The 24,347-nt window shown below is 48.8% G+C and overlaps 1 protein-coding gene across 4 annotated transcripts in view; it reads left to right on the top strand.

Annotated features, from left to right (window-relative positions):
• Positions 1 to 24,347, top strand: part of PIKFYVE (phosphoinositide kinase, FYVE-type zinc finger containing) — a 201,609-nt gene that overhangs the window by 52,804 nt on the left and 124,458 nt on the right. For all 4 annotated transcript variants that reach the window (XM_066577221.1, XM_066577220.1, XM_066577223.1 and 1 more), the window contains 6 exons: positions 4,308 to 4,382; positions 4,466 to 4,573; positions 7,743 to 7,883; positions 11,534 to 11,660; positions 14,877 to 16,048; positions 22,007 to 22,107. In XM_066577221.1, the coding sequence (XP_066433318.1) occupies positions 4,308 to 4,382; positions 4,466 to 4,573; positions 7,743 to 7,883; positions 11,534 to 11,660; positions 14,877 to 16,048; positions 22,007 to 22,107 (1,724 nt within the window). The remainder of the gene's footprint in view (positions 1 to 4,307; positions 4,383 to 4,465; positions 4,574 to 7,742; positions 7,884 to 11,533; positions 11,661 to 14,876; positions 16,049 to 22,006; positions 22,108 to 24,347) is intronic.

Raw genomic sequence — 24,347 nt, 5'->3', positions numbered from 1 at the left:
ACTGGCTGGAATCCGAACCTGTCTGCGATCGGGGACCGTGCTTACCTGTTCGGGTCCTCACTGTGGATGCGTGCGGAAGTGCTGGTCGGCAGTAGATGTTATTATTTATTTATTTTTTTAAAATCTGCTTTGCCGTGGAATCCGCTGCCCGTCCGCAAATTGAATTGTAGACGGGCCATGGAAATGACTGCTTCCACTGATTTTCAATGGAACCCGTCTGTGCGGGAGCCGCAGCAAAATGGAGCATGCTGCGATTTGTTTTCTGGACCAAGAGGTTCACTAAACAAATGTGCATGCTTTAACCCCTTACTGCTCCAGGACATACATTTACATCATGCAGTGTCAGGTTATGTATGAAGAGAGATCGTGGGGCGACGTCTCTTCATACAGCGCGGCCGTCAGCTGTTGGTTACGGCTGACACCCGCGGGCAATAGCTGCAATCGGCCGCTCGGCCAATTGCAGCTATTAACCCTTTTACGTGGAATTTAAATACCCCGCTGCCTTAGCAGACTGCCTATCAAGCAGTCCCCGTGGGGTGGCTTGATAGACTGCCTGTCAAATCGCAGTATGACATAATGCAATGGCTATACTGCAGGGGTTGTGGTCCGCTAGGGAGGCAAAAATTAAAGTAAAGTAAAAATAAGATTAACACCAAGTTTTATTAATTGTAAAAAAAAAAAAAAAAAAAAAAGTAATAAAAGTTTAATTCGCCCCCCTTTTTCCATATCTATAATAAAAATATCTAAACCATAAAATAAAAATACATATTTGGTATTGCCCTGTCCGTAAAAGTCTGATCTATCAAAGTAGTAAATTATTAACCCCGCACGGGGAACATCGTCCAAAAATAAAGAACGCCAGAAATGCGCTTTTTCAGTCACCCTGAAAAAAAAGCAATAGAAAGCGATCCAAAAGTTGCGGGTGCCTGTGTCTTCCTGTGGGTGGCTTGAACTGCAGCTCAACTGCGTGGGTGCCCCGCCCGGATTCCACAATTCACATTTGCCCGTGGACATTGGGCCTTACGCACGGTTACATTACTCGATGACTATTTTATTAAAGCCAGCAAAAATATAACGTGAATGAGGGAATGAAAACTTGAGATACGTTGGATCAAACACTAACTATTAGAGAGGGAAAGGGCAGAGAAGTAAGAAGACAAGTGTGGGAGGAGGGAGATTCACAAACAAGAGAACCATATGTAAAGAAACGGTCGATGATACCGAATATGTCCAACATTGTAAAAGCCATGGCTGGTGTAAACGAGCTCCGGACAGAATTCATCCCAACATACCCTAAACAGAAAAGTCACAAATGGATAAATGCCAGTATATAGAAAGATGTGAAAAGATAGGCCAGATTTTTCGCTTTATAAGACGCACTTTTCTTCCCCCACTTTGGAAAATGTCGCTGCGTCTTATAAAGTGTCCGTGTTGAAATTCGTTGCATCGCCTTTTGTTCGCGCGATCAAATGTGTGATCACTTACCAGTTCATTCTCCTCCCCAATGTCGCCCATGTGTGCTGCTGGTTGGTGGGGAGTGCCGGCGGGAACTGCTGCTGCTTCCCCCGCCTCCACCAATCCGCTTCTTCCCTTCCTCCTGCTGAACAAGCGCCGCAGGACCGTAAGGACCAGCCTCCAGCAGCCTACATGGCTCCTTGCATATGGCGGGGATCGAGTGTTGCAGTCCTAAAGGACCAGACTCTTCTGGCTGTTTCTACACAAATGGCGGTTTTTATGGCTCTTTTTGCTTGCCAAAATTTTTGCTGTTTTTCATATTCTATATATGTCTGCATCTACTTTAATACTTTTTTTTTTTTTTTTAATTAAAGGAAAGGTTTTTCATATTTTTTGTTAGCGGCCATGTGTATAAAAAATTTTAAAAAATCTAATTTTTTTTTCTAATGAACAGATTTATGTTAAAATGAAATGCAGACATGGGTTTTTATATTTAATTTGGATAGTCTTTGATTACAGGGCGGATATGGCGACTGTGTGTGTTGGCATAGTTGATAGGTCATTTTCTATTTTATATATTCTACAGAATTTGCATCTAACTTTTTATACCCTTCTTTTTTTTTTTTTTTTCAACCTCGATGTCCCTTATGACATATGGTTACATTTTTGGATAAAATATGGTTACATTAGTCACTATGAGAGTTGGGTTGGCGTCTGCTAAGCAGCTCTGACATGCTGGGCGTCTAGCAATCACATGATCGCCGGGTCTTGTGCAGGATATGGCAATGACACTTCCTGCATTTTCTACATAGTGTTTATTGAACAATGTAGCTTATTAAAGGGACGGTAAAATCTGTAAAAACAACGCTTGGGTCTTTTCCTTGAGGTCTTCCACTGTCTCTGTCAACTGAACACACCATCTGCTATGTTGCAGGGGATTTAAACCCATGTCGTATATTTACAATGGGGGGGATTAAAGCCCAGAACAAGTTGTACAGTGCTGTATATTTACAATGGGGTGGGATTAAAGCCCAGTACAAGGTGCTCAGTGCTTTATATTTAAATGGAGTGGGATTAAAGCCCAGGACAAGGTGCTCAGGGCTGTGTATTTACAATGGGGTGGGATTAAAACCCAGGACAAGGTGCACAGTGCTGTATATTTACAATAAAGTGGGATTAAAGCCCAGAGCAAGGTGCAGGTGGGATTAAAACCCAGGACAAGGTGCTCATGGTTGTAAATTTACAATGGGGTGGGATTAAAGCCCAGGACAAGGTGCTCAGTGCTGTATATTTACAATGGGGTGGGATTAAAGCCCAGGACAAGGTGCTCAGTGCTGTATATTTACAATGGGGAGGGATTAAAGCTCAGAACAAGGTGCACAGTGCTGTGTATTAACAATGGGGTGGAATTAAAGCACAGGACAAGGTGCTCAGTGCTGTATATTTACAATAGGGTGAGATTAAGGCCAGAACAAGGTGCACAGTGCTGTGTATTTACAATGGGATGGGACTAAGGCCCAGGACAAGGTGCACAGTGCTGTGTATTTACAATGGGGTGGGACTAAGGCCCAGGACAAGGTGCACAGTGCTGTGTATTTACAATGGGGTGGGGTTAAAGCCCAGGACAAGGTGCACAGTGCTGTGTATTTACAATGGGGTGGGGTTAAAGCCCAGGACAAGGTGCACAGTGCTGTGTATTTACAATGGGGTGGGGTTAAAGACCAGGACAAGGTGCTCATAACTGTATATTGACAATGGGGTGGGATTAAGGCCCAGGACAAGGTGCCCAGTGCTGTGTATTTATGTTCTGTGTCTCCTGGACCCGCTCCTCCTTTCATCAGCTACATAAACTCTAACCCTCCCCCATCTAAAGTTCCTGAGATGACTTTCTGTCATTAGTTTACTCCGCAGCTCACATTTCCCTTTTGCCCCCTCCCCTGCCCCCCTATGTGTGTGTTCTGATATTTTGTTGGGAGAGGTGTCATCTCCTCTTAAGGAGAGCACTTAGGAGGTGAGTGAGGAGACATACCGGTATAAGGCCATCCATGCTCCTCTGGGAAATACTCAAAGGAGGAAGAAGGAACAACACCGCTGCAGCGCCACCTATTGGAAGGCAAATCAATGTCAGACCCTTTATACAAGTTTTTATAACCATGATTGGGAATTGAAAACCAAAAGCCAAAACTCATACACAGACAGCTGTTTTGGGGGTTTTGCCCCTCATCGGTGTGCAGTAGGATCCCGGCTTGGCTAGAGTGGGGCGTATGACGGGGGGGTCAGGACTTCGATCTGGCTTCTGGTTTTCCATTCCCATTCATTGTTATAAGACCTGGATAAAGAGTCTAATATTGGCCTGCAGGAATGCTGCCTTCCAGTAGGTGGCGCTGCAAAGGTGTAGATCCATTTGCCTTTTTCTGATCTATTTAGTTACAGCAGCCTAATGAAGAGGCCAGTGTAGTCTGGGAAGCTTTCTGTAACATGGTGTCTTTTTGTTAGGCGTTCTCATATCTGCATATCTTCTCTTACTGAGAACGATGACCTTTTGTTCTACTGGCGACACCGTTTCAAACTTTTACTTTTAACCAAACTTGGAGAAAATATACATGTTGTCCTTGATGCCCTGTGGTGCAACGCTGCGGCGCTGAGCGCTCGCTCCTCCTGCCGCCGGTATATACAAATGCAGGGATGCTGCCCACTGAGAAGGTTTAATCATTAGGGCTTGTACATGAGAGCTCGTCTCCCGCTCTTCTTCATTCTCTGGGCTCATGAACCTTCCCCCCGTTTGTGTGGAGGTTATTTTACTCTGCGCTGTACGTAATTATATTATGACATGTTTTTGTTGTCCTTTGTAGATCCAAGGTGGGAAGAAATCCGATTCGGTGATGGTGAATGGCTTTGTCTGCACCAAAAACATTGCCCACAAGAAGGTAAGTGGCCGTTGCTGTCACCCCCGCGCGCTCCTTGCTGTCCACCCCCCTCCCCCCCGCATTTACTGTGTGTTTTGTTGCAGATGAATTCAAGCATTAAAAGCCCCAAGATTTTGCTGCTGAAATGCTCCATTGAGTATTTGTACCGAGAGGAGACCAAGTTTACATGCATCGATCCAATCGTCGTCCAGGTTAGTCCCAGGAGATCAGATCCAGACAATGGAATCTGCACATGCGAGTCAACCCATCACAGTCATACATGTCCGTTTGGCACAGCTGTCATGCTTCTACACAGGCGACGTTCCCATGTAAGATGTGTGCATTGTGAGACGAACAGGAATGAAGCTCATTGTTTTCTGTGGGTCTATTTAACAGTCTGGTCAGACGTTCCTCTCTACTGGTGGTCTGTCGGGGGTCCTGTGCCCGGTCACCTTGTGTGCCCTCACACATCCACTGGTCCCAACACTTCCTAACAAGTCTGGTCAGAACGGCCCGGTGGTGGACAATTCATCGATACGACCATCCAGCTACAAACTCGCATTCCAATAATGCGCCCCCCTCTGGTAACAGGGTGAAACTTCTTCTCTGCGTCGTAGAGGTGTCTAGTGGCCAACAAGCTCTACACAAGCGGAAGAAGAGGTCACTGCACACAAGGAGCCTCCGCGAGCCTCTTATAGGCCAGGGGGGAGAACCACTTTTAGGCTGGGTTCACACTGGGCAGATTTGCCGCGGAATTTCGCTGATGCAAGTCCGCCTGTGGCCGCTAATCCCAGGATAAGCCAGTCATGTGGACAAGATTTGTCAAAAATGGTGCGCTCAATCCGTTGCGGCAAAGCCGGCATTAGCCGGCGCTGCGGCGCGGATTCCCGGGACGCAGCATGTCAAATTTTTTTTTTTTCCATTGTGGCCTCGCTCCTCTCTATGGGAGAGCCGACCACAACGGAAAAGTGTGCGGCTAAGTGCAATTTCTTCTACGGGTAAGGGGGATTGTTTATTTGTTTGACAATTAGTGTAGCTCACACACTTGAGTTTCTTCATTGCATATTATGCACGCCTAAAAAACCCAGCATGCTCTTCTTTTTTTTTTTTTACCGCGTAATAACTCTTACTGTTCTCTATGGGTGCGTACTAAGCGCTGTATATACACAATTACATTGCGTGTATGTGGCGTTTATATGCAACGACTCTAAGTGATGGAGCGGGAAACCAGGTAGACTGCGTAATACAGCGTGCGTGAGATACTGTTAAAAATCACTGCCATGCGTGGCGATATGCCTGCCCACACAGCGGTAAAATGCAGGGTTAAGGCACAAACCAACTTCATTGCTAAGGGGATAGATGTCTAAGGACATGTTCACACTTGGGTTAAGCTCTGTCCTAGGAAACGCATGGCGGCAGAAGCGCAAGTATTAGTCCAGACAGACATCAGACCTGAACGGCGATTAACTAGAAGGCCATTTGCTGTAATGGGTTCCCTGAGCGGCTGTCATGCACGCCAGCGCTTCCATGGACAGCTGTGATACTCTGTTTAAAGTGACCTAGTGGATTTGGGATAAATGTGGAAGCAAACAAATTGTAATCTGAACGTGTTAAATGCGTTCGCTGCCGTTTGTTTTCTCTGTCGGCAGTTCTGTCCCTTCTTGACAGCAAGAATAGGCCAGCGTGCACAATGCGACAGAAACGCTAAGGGACCCCATTAGTAGTCGTTGAGACTCGACACAATGTTATGGCTCTCGTCAGGACAGAACTGTTGACACGTGAACATGTTGTATGTAGCCTCTGTGTTTTGCCATCCAGCTTCGATGTTGGACCTTGTAAGCAGCAGCTGAGGAAGATCTTCCCGTGTCGGTTCTGTCGAGCGCCGTCTACCGCTCCCCGTGTCCGGTTCTGTCGGACGCCGTCTACCGCTCCGCGTGTCGGTTCTGTCGGGCGCCGTCTACCACTCCGCGTGTCGGTTCTGTCGGGCGCCGTCTACCGCTCCGCGTGTCGGTTCTGTCGGGCGCCGTCTACCGCTCCGCGTGTCGGTTCTGTCGGGCGCCGTCTACCGCTCCGCGTGTCGGTTCTGTCGGGCGCCGTCTACCGCTCCGCGTGTCCGGTTCTGTCGAGCGCCGTCTACCGCTCCCCGTGTCCGGTTCTGTCGAGCGCCGTCTACCGCTCCCCGTGTCCGGTTCTGTCGAGCGCCGTCTACCGCTCCCCGTGTCCGGTTCTGTCGAGCGCCGTCTACCGCTCCCCGTGTCCGGTTCTGTCGAGCGCCGTCTACCGCTCCCCGTGTCCGGTTCTGTCGAGCGCCGTCTACCGCTCCCCGTGTCCGGTTCTGTCGAGCGCCGTCTACCGCTCCCCGTGTCCGGTTCTGTCGAGCGCCGTCTACCGCTCCCCGTGTCCGGTTCTGTCGAGCGCCGTCTACCGCTCCCCGTGTCCGGTTCTGTCGAGCGCCGTCTACCGCTCCCCGTGTCCGGTTCTGTCGAGCGCCGTCTACCGCTCCCCGTGTCCGGTTCTGTCGAGCGCCGTCTACCGCTCCCCGTGTCCGGTTCTGTCGAGCGCCGTCTACCGCTCCCCGTGTCCGGTTCTGTCGGGCGCCGTCTACCGCTCGCCGTGTCCGGTTCTGTCGGGCGCCGTCTACCGCTCGCCGTGTCCGCTTCTGTCGGGCGCCGTCTACCGCTCGCCGTGTCCGCTTCTGTCGGGCGCCGTCTACCGCTCGCCGTGTCCGCTTCTGTCGGGCGCCGTCTACCGCTCGCCGTGTCCGCTTCTGTCGGGCGCCGTCTACCGCTCGCCGTGTCCGCTTCTGTCGGGCGCCGTCTACCGCTCGCCGTGTCCGCTTCTGTCGGGCGCCGTCTACCGCTCGCCGTGTCCGCTTCTGTCGGGCGCCGTCTACCGCTCGCCGTGTCCGCTTCTGTCGGGCGCCGTCTACCGCTCGCCGTGTCCGCTTCTGTCGGGCGCCGTCTACCGCTCGCCGTGTCCGCTTCTGTCGGGCGCCGTCTACCGCTCGCCGTGTCCGCTTCTGTCGGGCGCCGTCTACCGCTCGCCGTGTCCGCTTCTGTCGAGCGCCGTCTACCGCTCCCCGTGTCCGCTTCTGTCGAGCGCCGTCTACCGCTCCCCGTGTCCGCTTCTGTCGGGCGCCGTCTACCGCTCCCCGTGTCCGCTTCTGTCGGGCGCCGTCTACCGCTCCCCGTGTCCGCTTCTGTCGGGCGCCGTCTACCGCTCCCCGTGTCCGCTTCTGTCGGGCGCCGTCTACCGCTCCCCGTGTCCGCTTCTGTCGGGCGCCGTCTACCGCTCCCCGTGTCCGCTTCTGTCGGGCGCCGTCTACCACTCCCCGTGTCCGGTATTTGTAGCATCATTCAAGTCTTTGCTTTTCTCTATCAGGAAAGGGAGTTTTTGAAGAACTACGTTCAGAGGATAGTTGATGTTCGACCGACGCTAGTTCTGGTGGAAAAGACTGTGTCCAGAATAGCACAAGACATGCTGCTGGAGCACGGGATATCCCTGGTGATCAACGTTAAACCGGTAGGTAATATAGACCCAAGCCAACAGGATTGCTACAGAACTGATGATGCGACTTGTGGCTACAAGCTGATCAGCTTTATTCTATTGGCCTAAAAATGAAATCCTCCATATGCCATCTTCATTTCTGTGTACTATGTGATAGAAACCTTCCTGCTGGATGCAACAATGCCTCTACAGCGACACCTACTGGAAGTTGACATTCCTGCACGTCAATGGCAGACCTTCTAGCCTTTTAACAATGACTGGGATTATAAACCAGAGTCTTCTCCAGAAGGACAAGATAAACTATGTACAGACAGACTGCTTTGGGCTTTTTGCCCCTAATCAGTGTGCAGTTAATTGCTGGCTTATCTGGGTAGGAATTCTGCCTTCCAACAGGAGGCACTGCAGAGCCATTGTTCCATCTTCCCACTTGCATATTGCACACTGATGTGCGGCAAAACCCCCGAAACAGTCTGTCTGTGCATGGTTTATCTTTTCCTTCTGGAGAAGACTGGCTTTGGCACCTATTCCTAGTCATTGGTACAAGGCTTGTTAAAATGCTGCCTTCCAATAGGTGGAGCTGTAGATGCATTATTCCATCTTCCTATTTCCATAGTATCCTATTACCCCCAATGTTGATCCGTGCGGCCTGTACGCTCCGCTGTTTGACCGGTCAGGCATGCTCAGTGCTTCACATTCTGCAGTGATGACTCTGTTTGTACAGTCATGAATGTGCACTCAATAAGTGGCAGTGTGGCATTGTGGGAGATGTAGTTTTTGACTTCCCAGGGAAAATCTGAAGCTGACTGGAAAGCAGTGGTGGTGCAGGAGGGAAAAAAAAGTACTGGAGTACAGTTTGATGATTTAGATGGATGTTTGGAATAGTGACAATAAGTGGAAATGTTAGGTAATTTTTGGAACTTTCATCCATCCGCCAGAATACCCCTTGAAAGCTGCTTTCCCACTACATACATGATCGGCTATGCTCAGAATGCTTTTCTGTAGCCGAGCCTCCTGATCGTACAAACTCGTAGGCTGTCAAAGTTGGAGTCCCAGATGGTCCCATGCGTGATTTATTGGTAATCAATGTTGTGGGGGAATTTTTGTGACCCCCCCCCCCCCCCGCCCCGTGTGTGCGACCAATCATTCTCCTGCCGGAAAATGCCTTTTGGAAGCCGCCATGAGAGGAACACATGTGGCTGCAGGATGTCCTGAACATATCGCTGAGCTGTCCTTGTCCCTCGTACCACTACTAGGGGGGACCGACTGTTGTATGGAATGGCCCAGAGACCTCACACCAGCAGGGGGCAGTGTGCCACTCCACAGCAAAGGTGGGATCAATCCTACTCTCACCCCGAGGTCTTCAGGCATGAACATTGCTGTCGTCCGTGCCCAAACTAAACCTGGATTAATTGCTGAAGACAACCCGGGTTCCACTCCGTCGCAGTACAGATTTGCTGTTCATGCCACCACTGCAAATGGAGGAGACGATGATGTCCTTCAACCAATCACCTGGAAATGGTTCCCACAGACACAGGGGTGTAATGATGGCGCTCCCTGTCTCTGGATGACAGACAACTAAACATTTGGAGCTGCTTATGCTTGTCAGACAATCCTCTTTACTGGTGATCTGTAGGGGGCATCCTGAGCCTGGTCACCTTGTGTGCCCTCATGCATCCACTGGTCCCAACACCTCCTAACAGTCTGGTCAGATGCTCCTCTCTACTGATGGTCTGTAGAGGGGATCCTGGGTCCGGCCACCTTGTGTGCCCACATCCACTGGTCCCAACACCTCCTAACAGTCTGGTCAGATGCTCCTCTCTACTGGTGGTCTGTCGGGGGGTCCTGAGCCCGGTCACCTTGTGTGCCCTCACACATCCACTGATCCCAACACCTCTTAACAGTCTGGTCAGATGCTCCTCTCTACTGGTGGTCTGTAGAGGGGATCCTGAGCCCGGTCACCTTGTGTGCCCTCACACATCCACTGATCCCAACACCTCCTAACAGTCTGGTCAGACGCTCCTCTCTACTGGTGGTCTGTAGGGGGCGTCCTGAGCCCGGTCACCTTGTGCCCTCACACATCCACTGATCCCAACACCTCTTAACAGTCTGGTCAGATGCTCCTCTCTACTGGTGGTCTGTAGAGGGGATCCTGAGTCCGGCCACCTTGTGTGCCCTCATCCACTGGTCCCAACACCTACTACCAGTGTGGTCAGACGTTTCTCTCTACTAATGGTCTGTAGGGGGCGCCCTGACCCAGGCCACCTTGTGTGCCCTCACACATCCACTGGTCCCAACACCTCCTAACAGTCTGGTCAGACGCTCCTCTCTGCTGGTGGTCTGTAGGGGGCGTCCTGAGCCCGGTCACCTTGTGTGCCCTCACACATCCACTGATCCCAACACCTCCTAACAGTCTGGTCAGACGCTCCTCTCTACTGGTGGTCTGTAGGGGGCGTCCTGAGCCCGGTCACCTTGTGCCCTCACACATCCACTGATCCCAACACCTCTTAACAGTCTGGTCAGATGCTCCTCTCTACTGGTGGTCTGTAGAGGGGATCCTGAGTCCGGCCACCTTGTGTGCCCTCATCCACTGGTCCCAACACCTACTACCAGTGTGGTCAGACGTTTCTCTCTACTAATGGTCTGTAGGGGGCGCCCTGACCCAGGCCACCTTGTGTGCCCTCACACATCCACTGGTCCCAACACCTCCTAACAGTCTGGTCAGATGCTCCTCTCTACTGGTGATCTGTCGGGGGTCCTGAGCCCGGTTTCTGTGTGCCCCCACACATCCACTGGTCCCAACACCCCCTAACAGTCTGGTCAGACCGGCCGGTGGGGGATAATTCATGGATACGACCATCCAGCTTCTCGCGTCCCAATAATACACCCCTCTCAGACTCTGGTAACGGGGTGACATCTCTTCTCTGCGTCGTAGAGGCGTCTAGTGGTCAACAAGCTCTACATAAGTAGAAGGAGAGGTCACTACATACAAGGAGCCTCCGAAAGTCAAGGGAGGAACCACTTTTAGCGTCTTGGGTGGCACCGTTCATCTAATCACCACAACTCTCAGCATTTACATATATGTCCAAGATGGAACTGCATTTCCAGTTTTGCAGTAAAAGGACAACTTCTCTAGGGATGAGATTTTTTTTTTTTTTGTTGAAAAGAGTATTTTTCCCATTGTTCCCCCTCATGTCGGCTCTGGAAGCAGCGCTGTAGTATATTGATGGGAGCTGCTAAGTAGTTCGCCCATTATAAAATGAGAATTTATCATCTTCTTGCCTTGGTACGTCGGCGCCTCTGACCCGTGTTCCTCTATCGGATGGGTATAGGTTGATGTAGTGGGACCCAGCAGTCCTCCGTAGCATTGGTCACCACATGGGGATCTGACTCCGCTGTACCTAACTGAGCCGCCATCACAGGAGGGGTGTAGGTTGTATATGCCTGCCGCTTCTGCCAGCCACAACATTTCATCCATACGTGTTCAGTACACCATCAGTGCTGAAGGGTTCATTCATGTCCTGTATCGTAGACTCTCGATGAGGTAGAAATGGCTGCTGGGACGTGTAGTTCTGAGCACGGCGCCAGCAGCATGTTGATTATGTAATGATTAGTAATCGTCTTACTACTGATAATGGGCAGTAATGTTTTTCTCCTCTCTCCTCTAGCAAGTTTTGGATCGAGTGAGTAGAATGATGCAAGGAGACCTGGTGATGTCTATGGACCAACTGCTGACAAAACCTCGTCTGGGGACGTGTAGCAAGTTCTATATACAAGTGTTTCCGCTGCCTAACAGTAGGTCCCTGCCCTGTGCATACATGGGGGAGAGTCTGTATGTGCTTGGTGTGTGACAACATGTAATACTAATTTAAACTACTCAACTACGAGGGGGAGTCAAAAATAATCCGCACTCTGGCTGTAGAATTTATTCAGTTTCATGGAAAAAAAATATTTTTCAACATATCCCTGCTTCATGATACACTTAGTCCATCAGTCAACAAGCAATCTCGCAGCGGAATCACAGCAGGCGCCCCCCCCCCATCCCAGAGACCCTATATAGACTCACCTGTCCGGATCCGCCGCGAGAGTGCCAGCTGGCACACATGCGCAGTGCAGCACATGACGCGTCAGCGCTGGGGTATGACGCGGATTCCTGCGATACTGCCCACAGCGCGGAGTATCGCGGGACGAACGGCTTCCATTGAAGCCGTCCGTGCGATTTCCTGCGCAAATTAGTACATGCTGTGATTCTCCCCCCGCGAGCGGAAAATTGCAGCCGATTTCCGCTTGTGGGCAGTGGAGAATCGGTTTACACAGCATGTCTATGGACGGACATTGCGGCAGAAATCGCGGCGGGTATCTGACCGTGATTTCTGCAGCGATAATCCTTCTGTGGGCATTTAGCCTTAAGCTGAGCTGCGAGTCACAAATACCCCTCTGTCTTCACCCTTCATCAACGCTAATCTTCATCCTTTTAGGGCTTCCTTCAGGGGACCAAACAGGTGATCGTCCGATGGGGCAGATTAGTACTAGGGAGAGGATGCTTCAACATCCTTGCAGAGTGCGGATGTGCCCTGCCCTACAACAGCACAACACGCTTGAATGGCTGTTCTGTGTTTGGTTTATATATTTTTTTTCTTGGGCTTTAGCTCTTCCCCCAGCATCTCAATGTAACAAGTACTGTTGGTTGTTGAACCTTTTCCTGTGTGCAAATCACAAGTGGGACGGACATTTTTTCTTGCACTGCAGTCGCAAATTAGCTGCTTAAAGGGGTTGTCCCGCGCCGAAACGTTTTTTTTTCTTTTTCAACCCCCCCCCCCCCCCCCGTTCGCCGCGAGACAACCCCGATGCAGGGGTTAAAAAAGAACACCGGAGAGCGCTTACCTGAATCCCCGCGCTCCGGTGACTTCTTACTTACCTGATGAAGATGGCTGTGGGGATCTTCTCACTCGGTGGACCGCAGTTGCACCATTTTTGGGAAAGTTTTGTTTTTGCAGTGTTTGTGGAGTGGTAAAATGACATAACTTTTTATAATTTATGTTGCACACATTTTCCATCCTGCCCCCTCACTTGTTTGCCTGTCAAACTCTGGAAGTCTCCTGAATTTTCTTTCTTTAGGATGGAATAACTAAATAAGACAATTTATATATACTGGGGAAATGGCTCCATCATGAATGAAAGAAAAACAAACTAAAAAAAACAAAAACATTTACTGGAAATTAGTTTGACGGGAAAAAATAGTTTTTCTCGCCATCTTTTCAAACTGTTACATGTATATTTTTTATTGATGGTGCTGTGTGACTGCTTTTCCTCTTTTCTCTTTGCAGGGTGAGCTGTAGTTTCTATGGTACCATTTTGGGGGCAAACAGCTTACATTTTGGATAGTTTGATTATTTTCACAATGGACTACAATACTTTTGTATTGCAGTATATTGAATATGTGATGGTATCCCACCACAGTCTTTGACCACAACATTTAAAGGGTTTATGGCTGTATGTCTGCTTGACAGCCACCCCCCGCCTCATGTGGTGCAGGCTCAGCTTCAGAGCCCACTCTAGACTCTCATTGTCTGAAGGGTTATTCAAGTCTGTAAAACTGTAAACTGGCGTAACTTTTACCGCTCCAGTAATATTTACACTCCCAATAGCTTCATTGCTGAATAAAGCACCCGATGGAACCTTGAGGGTTTGCTCTGTGTGATCTCCGCTTCCAGGAGGTAGCCGTTACTTTAGAGCCATTAGCCTTCCTGCCTGGTCCTACACTGATGAAGGAGCAGATTCTGCTAATGGACACCTCCACACCTTCCCTGCAGCCAGTACAATGATTACCGCAGCCACGGTACAGGTATTGTGGCACAACCCTGGTCACATGGATGGCACCGAGCTGCACAGGAACTGCGCGGTCTCTGGAAGATGGCAGACATGTTTCGTTCTTTTTTTTCCCCCCTCCCTTAACCTCTGTATCCCCTCCCCACCCCAGGACGTAGGTTTATGTCCTGACTTGAAAGGGGTTTCCGCAAATGGAAAACTTGCTTCCTATGGCTGGCTCTGGCTCAGAAGCTGAGCCTGCACCATCCGCAGTGGGATCTGGCTGACAGCTGGTCTCCAAGTGTAACAGCGGGGATCAGTGTGAACACAGATACTTTCCACTCCTTACATACCGTGATCAATGTTGATCGCGGCATGTAGAGGTTTCACAGAGCGAGAGTGATCTTTCTGTTATATCATCGGTCCATAGGTATGTAATCATGGTAGCCTGATGGGTTGCCATGGCAACCGGACAATGGTGTCTTCATCCGGGTCTTCCATGGCCTATGGTCACTATGAATAGTTAAAAATATACTACAGTGTATTTATCAGAGTGATCACAGCATTGCAAGTTCAACTTCCCTACAGGACATAAAAATGTAAAAATAATGAAAATGTAACAAACCCTTTTTTTGCCCTTTTCCCCCTTTTTATTTAATAAAAAGTAAAAAAAAATTTTTTAAAAACCCACGTTTGGTATTGTTGCATTCCTAACGACCCGTAGAATAAATTAAATACACTTTTAAGTCACATGTACCCCAAATTGTACCAATAAAAACTAAAGCTCATCATTTGGAAAATAAGCCCTCCCAGAGCTCCGTCCATGGGAAAATAGAAAAAGTTATGGGACTTTCCAAAGAATTAACAAGGCTTGGATTTTGAAAAGTAGAGATGAAAATCCTGATAAATCGTCACATCCTTGGTCCAGAATGGGCCGCGCTACTAATGGGTGAATTGTAATTTCTCACACATTGTGATCTGAACCACCAGCTACGTCTTAGCCTGGTTTAGCGCCATCCCTCTGTAGTTGGCGAGGTGAAGGGGCTCCTATAAGCCAGCGCCTGGTTGGGTTATGTTGTATCGGATTTATAGTTCTGTCTCGTTTGTACATCGTTATAAGCTTTATTCTTGCCCATAACTGTGAGATATGACCACGTCCGCAATCTCTTCATACACTGATGTCTTGTTTGGTTGTTGCCACAGATGAATGTAAGACACTGATGTTCTTTGAGGGATGTCCGCAGCACCTGGGCTGCACCATCAAACTAAGTGGAGCATCGGAGTACGAGCTGGCACGTGTGAAGGACATAATCATCTTCATGGTCTATGCGGCATATCATTCCCAGTTGGAAATTTCCTTTCTTATGGATGAGTTTGCAATGCCACCAACACTCCCCAAAAGCAGCTCTTTTAGGTCACTGATTGAAGGCCATGAAGGAGATGGCAGTCACAGAGATCTCTTCAATGGTGAGGAAAGCGGCGTTATCAACTGGGAAGCTGACCGCCCTTTAGATCGCTTACATGTCATTTCGGAGTCCCAGTCTTCAGAGGACTTGGCAGTCATGGAGCAACGGTCTTGCTTTGAAGAGACAGGAGAGTTGGAAAGTAAAGGCTCTGAATCTTCGTCTTTTGCACAGCAGGACCTTCCAATATTGTTATCAAGTTCATCCATTCTGTCTTCAGTCTCGATTGAACCTGAGCTTTTGACGCAGATGTGTCTCATGCCTGGTATTTCCAAAGATGATGACATGCCACAGAAATTTGAGGAGGAGGAAGAGCCCAAAAATGAACTTCGACTCTTCCGAGATCCCCTGCAAGATGATACTGGGTTGTATATAACTGAAGAAGTCGCATCCACCGATGATCGGCTGAAAGTTCACTCCATAGCCTTTAAACAAGAGCTTAAAGATGTCATTTTGTGCATTTCTCCCGTTATCTCTTTTAAGGAGCCTTTTCTATTGACTGAGAAGGGTATGAGGTGTCCCACAAGGGACTATTTTCTAGAGCAAGTGTATATATCGCCATTACTCAACAAAGAAATGAAAGAAACGGAGAGCCGTAGGAAGAAACAGCTTTTGCGTGAACTGTCTAATTTGCAAGGAATCAATGGCAGCGATCAGGGTAAAACGATCGAGGTTCTTCCATCTCATGAGCTACTAAGCACCAGAATTGCAGAGCACTTGGGCGACAACCAGAATCTGGCCAGAATTCTAGCTGACTATCGGGCTAGAGGCGGTCGAATAAGACAGAAGGTTGTGGATCCATTTGTGCAAACCAAGGAAACGCCGAATGGTTTCCTTAATAAGCATGAAGCGAAGTATGACTCGGATGAAGACCTGGGAGGGCATCAAAATGAAATTTCCTGGAACTCCAAGGTAAGAGACAATGCAGTAATGAAAGAAGGAGAATGAGATGGCACCCCTTGATCATAAAATATGCACTCGGACACCTTTGGGTCAAGGACATCTGTTAAAGTGTGTGCAATGTTTGTTTCCCTGTCTGACATCCAGGATATAGAGAGCGCTGGTCCCGAAATGCCCATCAGTTCAAAATGGACCTGGTGGATGTGTGCATAGACCAAATAAATGTGGGGATAAGCGCCTACCAAATCTGCCTTATAATAAAACCAATTAATAGTGGTGGGGGTGGGAAGGGGGTGATCAAAAATCAATCCCCTTGTTCCAAGTCAGCCTCTGTGTTAACCGGATGGGTCGGCCAGTTCGAACACTTGTATGGTATAGAATGTGTCTTCCCTTTATGGTAACCTACTCCAGACTTGTGTTAGTAGTTATAGTGCTACTAGACAGGTGGGTTGGAGTAGGTTACCATAAGGTTTGATAAAGGGGGTTGGTTTTTACCCCCTAAACGTGTTGCTATGATCTGTACGTGTTGTTTCTGGATTTGTGAATATACCAGACTACTTCTTAGACTGGCGGATCCAACTTGTTAACACGCAGACGCTCACTTGGAATGAGGGGATATGTTTTTGATTCAGTAAAGTAAGGTTTTATTAGAATGCACGTTTAGTATTACCCAGAGGTGCCATCACGACACCTTTCTTTTTGGCCAAGGTAGGAATTGTGACAGGATTTCAGACTTTAATTTTTCTGGTGGGACAACCCCTTGAAATGGGTCTCCTATCCATAGGGGATAACTATGTGATCAGTGGTGGACCAACCACTGGGACGCCTTCCCATCTTGAGCATGTGTCCCCTGAAGGTCCCCGAAGGGAGCCGTGGTCACGTGTGCACTCGCGCTCCATTGATTTCAGTGGGATCACTGGAGATGGCATGGCTTGTATTTGGCTTTCTCTGACAGTTGTGTTGAAATGAATGAACCGTAATGTGTATGTGCCCCCTGGTCCATTCATTCTGAGACTTTCGCGGCCCTCACTCTCATGATCAATGGGGGTCCCAGCAGTCTGAACCTCTGCTGATCACATACGTCTCACCTCTCAGTGTAGCTTGGGAGGCTTGGGGCCCCTGCGCACAGCTCTCCAAATGTTGGCAGTTCTAGAAGCTAGAGCTATTCTGCATGTGATATTACATGTAGAGATGAGCGAGCATACTCGCTAAGGACAATTGCTCGATCGAGCATTGTCCTTAGCGAGTACCTGCCCGCTCGGATAAAAAGGTTCGGCTGCTTATGCGGGTGAGAGGTGAGTTGCGGCAGTGAGCGGGGGGGAGAGAGAATTCCCCTCCATTCCTCCCCGCTCTCCCCCGCCGCCAGCAGCCGAATCTTTTCTTCCGAGCGGGCAGGTACTCGCTAAGGACAATGCTCGATCGAGTAATTGCCCTTAGCGAGTATGCTCGCTCATCTCTAATTACATGCCATATCACAGATTAGTCAGAAGGGTTGGTAATGCAGGATTATTCAGAATACCAGATTACAGTTGGAAAGGATTTCTTTCCCCCCCCCTAAAATGAGGAATATTTGCTTCTATCTCATTGGGGTAGGGGGATGGTGAGGGTGGCCTCTCTGAATGAACACTAGATAATAGGCGGAACTGGATGCACAGGGGGCATTTTTCAGCCTTACAGACTGTTACCTCTCCCGACCCTCGTGCACAACCGTATCATCTCTCCTTAGGTAGAGCACGTAGAAGGTGAGTGAGGAGACTTATAAGGCCATCCGTGCTCCTCTAGGTAATATGTAAATAAATCTGCAGCGCCACCTATTGGAAGGCAGCATTCCTTCAAATCAATGTCTGATCCTTTATACAAGTCTTTATAACAATGATTGGGAATTGAAAACCAAAAGCCAGAAGAATCCATCCACAGACGGCTGTTTTGGGGGTTTGATCCCTCATCAGTGTGCAGTAAGTTTCTGACTCGGCTAGTGAGAGGCCTGTGACTCGAGTCGGGAAGGAGTAAGCAAACTTATAGAAGTTGCCCTTCGTCTGCAGATTTATTTAATTAGATTTTATTGCTTTTAATAACCTTTTTGCATCTTTTAGACTTTCTTTACATCTGTGGTGTTATTTCTATTGTTTGGCTACTGATGGGAGCTGAGGAGATAGTAGCGGTAGTTCTGGGTCCCCGGCGTGACGGACAGCAACAGCAGCTGGGCCCCACCGTCCAGCAGACCCCAATGACTGTCGTGGAGTCCTGAGAAGGAGGAGATGGGCACAACTCCCCACATAAATGCTGGATGACTTTATATGAAGAACTGACCGATCGTCGTCGTCATAAAGAGGTCCAAGCTGCGTCTACGTGTATCATGGAGACGCCGACCTTTAATCATAGCAAAGTACTTGCATTCAAACACCAAGGACCAATCAAATGGTATGATTTAACGCGTTAGAAACCATTTTATTACAGGCATGATATCTGTTTAAATAAAAGATGTACTTCACATATTAGTAGCAGGTCATCAGTATAACGAGCCAGCCATGTAGCAGAAGGGGTTTAGAATATGGTGCACACCCCGGACGGGAGGGAACAATTTCTCTTGGCCGTTGACTATCTGCTCAAACAGAAGTTTTATGTTTAACAACTGATATATCTAGTAGAGATTGTGGTGGCAAAGTCTAGAGCGCCAGCGCCACCTCCTGGTGATCCGATATTCAGGCCAAACAGCAAAGTTTCAGAGAATAGGACGACCTTATTTAGAACCAGCAGCGAATACGTTTTGAGGCAACATGTACCACTTCATCAGACAACAATACTGAAATCATAACATTTAAAGGAAGGCTTTTTAAGGGCGGCTCTGTTTTTTTTCCATTCACTGTGCATCTGTTCCCCCAGTATATGTAAGTAGACCTTGCTTAGTTATTTCTTTCTGCCTGAACCTCCCGGCCTCTGTAGGTCATGTGATGTCCATTATGACCAGCTCAGATCTGATTAGAATCTGAACACACAACCCCAAGTAGTTTCCCAGTCTGTGTGATGCTGTTACATGGATCTACCACAGAAAGAGCCTAGAGGGGGACACAGACACTCCTATCAGTTACTGATGATGGGCACACAGGTACAATAGAGGAGGTCACTGCTCATCCTCCTGACTGGATATTTATGGGTTGTAGCTTATTTAGGCCTCATGTCAACGGCACGCAGTGTACCCGCAGTGCACCCGCTGCAGATCTAAGCTTCAGATTCGTAGTGGGTGCACTGCGGATCGTGTTAAAGATTTTTCAATAATTGCGGGTGGTCGCAGATTCTGTGTTTCCCCCCCCCCCCCCCCCCCCGCACTGGTGTACGCGGATGCATTCGGATTTGAATTGCGGATTCCGCGTGGAAATTAAATGAAAAAAAATGTGAAAAGAATCCAAATCCCGTCCAACTATGTCCAAACCCCTTTTCCCCACCCACCAGGCTTCAAATCCGCAACATGATCCGCAAATGCATTTAAATGTATCTGCGGATCTCTGTGGATCCGCGGCTCCCATTGAGTACAATGGAGCAAGATCTGCGCGGAATCCGCAATGAAAATGGAGCATGCTGCGATTTTAGATCCGCACGGATAGTAAATACCATAAAATCAAATCCGCGGACCTAAAATCAATTGCGGAGTCTCCATTCATGTCTTTGGGCACCGATCTATGCGGATTTCCGTGGCTCAAATCCACGCGGATTCCGCAAATAAAATCTGCCCGTGGACATTAGGCCTTAATTGAATATAGAAGGTAATGATAATTAAACTGTTTCCCCAGCAGGCAGAATGGTACAGCCTCTAGCCAATTCTATGCTGAAGCATCATGGGATAGATGTGAAACTGAAAGTGTAAAAAAAAAAAACCAAACACCTGGACCTCTAGATGGTGACTGATGAGTAGAGATTCCCTCACGTCGGCGGAGTACGCGCCATACTCAGAACCTCTCCTGTGACTCCGTTATATGGCTGGCTCGTTATATTGACGACATTCTCCTAGTACGTGAAGTACATCTCGTTTATTTCAGCATCCTGCCCATAATGAAATGGCTTCTAACGGGTTAAATCACTTTAACATCTGATTGGTCTTTGGTGTTTGATTACAATGCTGTAATTAACCCTTGTATGCCTGAGGGTCATTGATGCTCCCGTGTTCAGGGCATACTCTACCGTTCTGGCGTTCCCACTTTCTAAACATCATTACTTTTTTTCCCCCATCCATGGATGGACGATGTCTGTTTCTTTCTGTTGGCGGCCTGCAGCTTCATTGGTAGTATTTTGCGGGGCCCATATGACTCTCTTAGCCTATTCAATTTTTTTTAATTTTCGAGGGGTGGGTGACCAAGAAAAAGCACAATTCCAGCATTGTGTATTTTTCTTCCCTGTCAGGATTCACCGTGTGAGATTGATTAATGTGAAATCTTAATAAATTGGACCTTTACAAATACAGCAGCAACTATTTATATATTGTTTTTCTCAATACGTAATTGGGAAAAGGGGATTTTTTAAATAAACGTAATATTTAGTATTTTTTGTAATACCTTTTAAAAATTGTAACCCCTAAAATAGTCTGTATATGTGACTTGAACTTGCGAATGTTTGGTCACTTAGACAGTACAACACAATAATATTGCATTATACTGTAATACAGGCTTCCTATTTAATACATGCCACAGGTGGGCAAACATTCGGGGCAGCCCTGTGGCCCTTCAGAAGGCCTGAGGTTGCCATGACACCCAGATGGCATACCTGCTGCCTTATTGCAGCTGAGCTGTTCGGGACATTTAAATGCCGCTGTCAGAATTGAAAGCAGCATTGAAAGGGTAAAGTACCGCGATCTGAGCTCTCTGATCGCGGCTGTTGCAGGTAGCTCTTGGCTGGCACAGACAGCTGATACCCGCCGTTCATGGAGCGCGTTTGCACACACAGTATATACTGTGGGCATCTATATGCCGTAACTGCATGGGCTTTACGCGGTTAGGAATATATAGTTGTATGTGCGTTAAGAGACATCTGTCGGACAGATGTGAGCCGGTTGGACAGTCTTCTGATGGGACTCAAGCCTTCATATAAAACATCCTGGGTCTAACGTGGACTTGTGGCGATCTCCTCCGGGTCCCGGTCCTCGACAGCCAACAAGTAGATCTTCTGCCGTCCTGGCTGATCGGTCCATGTTAGTTCATCTTGCCGATTGCTGGGTGGGTGCACGCCCACTTGGAGCCCTTTAGGTGCCCGTCGGCAATCTGCTCTATTTTGTTATTTCGCCAGAACCTTTAAGGCTAATGTGAACACAGCCCTAACCGTGGGCTGAAATATCAGGACGTGTTCAGAGCGCGGTGCTCCAATATGTAGTGTGTTCGCAGTAGAGCTGCTCAACACAGTTTTAGAAGAGTCATGTTAGGGAAATAAAATTAGTCATTTCTTATCACGTTTTCTGTGCTCAACACGAATATGACAGTCAAAATGCAAAATTGGCTCTGTTTTTTTTTTTGTAATGTGCAAGAATAGTTTCGGTCACGAGATGCCGATAGTCCTAGGTCTCTGGTAATACCTGAGATGTCTTGGCCTGCCTGGTACATCCCTGTGGAGTCCAGCAGTAGTCGCCAGCATGGTAGTCGGACCATTCTCCCTGGTATCTTTGTTCCATCCCTGTGATGTCTTGGTGAAGCGTTGGCCATGTTCATCACTAACCACAGATGGGAATGAAGGAAGTGGATCTTTAGAGACCTTGCAGCCAAGTATCTGCACCCTCATGTCTTGTAGTTTGCTGCCCTAACGTTCCCGAGAAGGTTTGTAGACCCTAGATGGAAGCATCCCATGCTTGGTGCACATCACCCTATATATGAAGTATCTGCACAACAAGAGCCAATAAACATTTTATGGTCCTGTTCGTGTTCAGCACACCAACATACTGCAGATGAGGACCTTTTTATGTCGGTAACCATTTCCGTGTTCTGTCCCCAGATCGACTGCCTCAGCGTGTTGAACCACCAGAAGCTTTGCGTCCTCTTCAGCAGCTCCAGCGCGCAGTCCAGCAACGCGCCCAGCGCCTGCGTCAGCCCCTGGTAAGCGTCTGCACGCTCGGGTCACCTGGATTATGTTGTTTTGCACCTGATTTGCGGTAGGTCCTCTAGGCTGGTTACACAACCGCAGACATTTGCATCTTTGTGGAGAATCGCACGTAGTCAGAGAGGAGCTGCAGCGCAGAAGAAAGTGTCTGCGCTCCATGTAAATACCATTTAGCTTACAAGGGCGCACGCTGGGCAAAGATGTCACCCCTCTACACAATGTAGATGGAAAGAAAAACCAGAAGGCAATGATCTGGAGATCTCATCTAACCAGGTTTTATTCCCAACAGGACATACAGCGCATCGGGGGGAGGGGGGGGATGTTTCCATTTAAAAGTAAACGCATTTAGAAATTGATGGCAGCAACACATCTCAGAAAAGGTTGTGGCAGGGCCATGTCTACTGCTGTGTAGCATTCCCTCTTCTGGGAAGTGAGGAGACCGATTGCTGGAGTTGCAGGGAAGGAATGTTGTTCCCTTCTTGTTTGATGTAGGATTCTGCCTGCTCACAGGCCTCGGGCAGATTTGCTGGATTCTTTTGTTTCATAACGTGGCGAATATTTCCTAGTGGCGAAAGGTCTGGACTGCCGGCGGCCGGTTCACTGTGGACTCTTCTTCTGGTAGGCCATGCTGTTGTGATGGATGCAGTATGTGGTGAAAGGTCTGGACTGCAGGCGGCCGGTTCACTGTGGACTCTTCTTCTGGTAGGCCATGCTGTTGTGATGGATGCAGTATGGGGTGAAAGGGACGGACTGCAGGCGGCCGGTTCACTCTGGACTCTTCTTCTGGTAGGCCATGCTGTTGTGATGGATGCAGTATGGGGTGAAAGGGACGGACTGCAGGCTGATAACGTGGCGAATATTTCCTATTGGCGAAAGGTCTGGACTGCTGGCGGCCGGTTCACCCCGGACTCTTCTTTTGGTAGGCCATGCTATTGTGATGGATGCAGTATGTGGTGAAAGGTCTGGACTGCAGGTGGCCGGTTCACCCCGGACTCTTCTTCAGGGAAGCAATGCTGTTGTGATGGATGCAGTATGTTGTGGAAGGTCCAGACTGCCGGCGCCCGGTTCACCCCGGACTCTCCTTCTGGGAAGCCATGCTGTTGTGATGAATGTAGTATATGATGGAAGGTCTGGACTGCCGGTGGCCGGTTCACCTTGGACTCTTCTTCTGTGAAGCCATGCTGTTGTGATGAATGTAGTATATGATGGAAGGTCTGGACTGCCGGCGGCCGGTTCACCTTGGACTCTTCTTCTGTGAAGCCATGCTGTTGTGATGAATGTAGTATATGATGGAAGGTCTGGACTGCCGGCGGCCTATTCACCTTGGACTCTTCTTCTGGGAAGCCATGCTGTTGTGATGGATGTAGTATATGATGAAAGGTATGGACTGCCGGTGGCCGGTGCACCTTGGACTCTTCTTCTGGGAAGCCATGCTGTTGTGATGGATGCAGTATGTGGTGAAAGGTCTGGACTGCAGGCGGCCGGTTCACTCTGGACTCTTCTTCTGGTAGGCCATGCTGTTGTGATGGATGCAGTATGTTGTGGAAGATCCAGACTGCAGGCGGCTGGTTCACCCCCGGCTCTTCTTCTGGGAAGCCATGCTGTTGTGATGGATGCAGTATGTAGTGAAAGGGCTGGACTGCAGGCGGCCTATTCACCCCAGACGCTTCTTCTGGGAAGCCATGCTGTTCTAATGGATGCAGTATATGGTGAAAGGTCCGGACTGCAGGCGGCCGATTCACCCCAGACGCTTCTTCTGGGAAGCCATGTTGTTGTGATGGATGTAGTATATGATGGAAGGTCAGGACTGCCGGCGGCCGGTTCACCCCGGACTCTTCTGGGAAGCCATGCTGTTGTGATGGATGCAGCATGTTGTGGAAGGTCCAGACTGCAGGCGGCCGATTCACACCAGACGCTTCTTCTGGGAAGCCATGTTGTTGTGATGGATGTAGTATATGATGGAAGGTCCGGACTGCACGCGGCCGGTTCACCCTGGACTCCTCTTCTGTGAAGCCATGCTGTTGTGATGGATGCAGTATGGGGTTTAGCATTGTCTTCCCTGAAAGAGACGTTCTCTGCATGGAGCAGATGTTCTACAACCTCCTATATACGGCTCAGCATTGATACAGTAGTGCCAGCAAGATGTGTGCGCTGTCCATACCATTAAAAGCAAAGCTAGACTCCATATACAGACAGCTGTTTCAGGGTTTTTCCCCCTCATCAGTGTACAGTAGGA

The sequence above is a fragment of the Eleutherodactylus coqui genome, chromosome 8 (genome assembly GCF_035609145.1).
Source record: "Eleutherodactylus coqui strain aEleCoq1 chromosome 8, aEleCoq1.hap1, whole genome shotgun sequence".
In the NCBI taxonomy this organism is placed as follows: Eukaryota; Metazoa; Chordata; class Amphibia; order Anura; family Eleutherodactylidae; genus Eleutherodactylus; species Eleutherodactylus coqui.
Note: the sequence above shows the minus strand (reverse complement) of the source record. Positions and strands in the feature narration are given on the sequence as shown.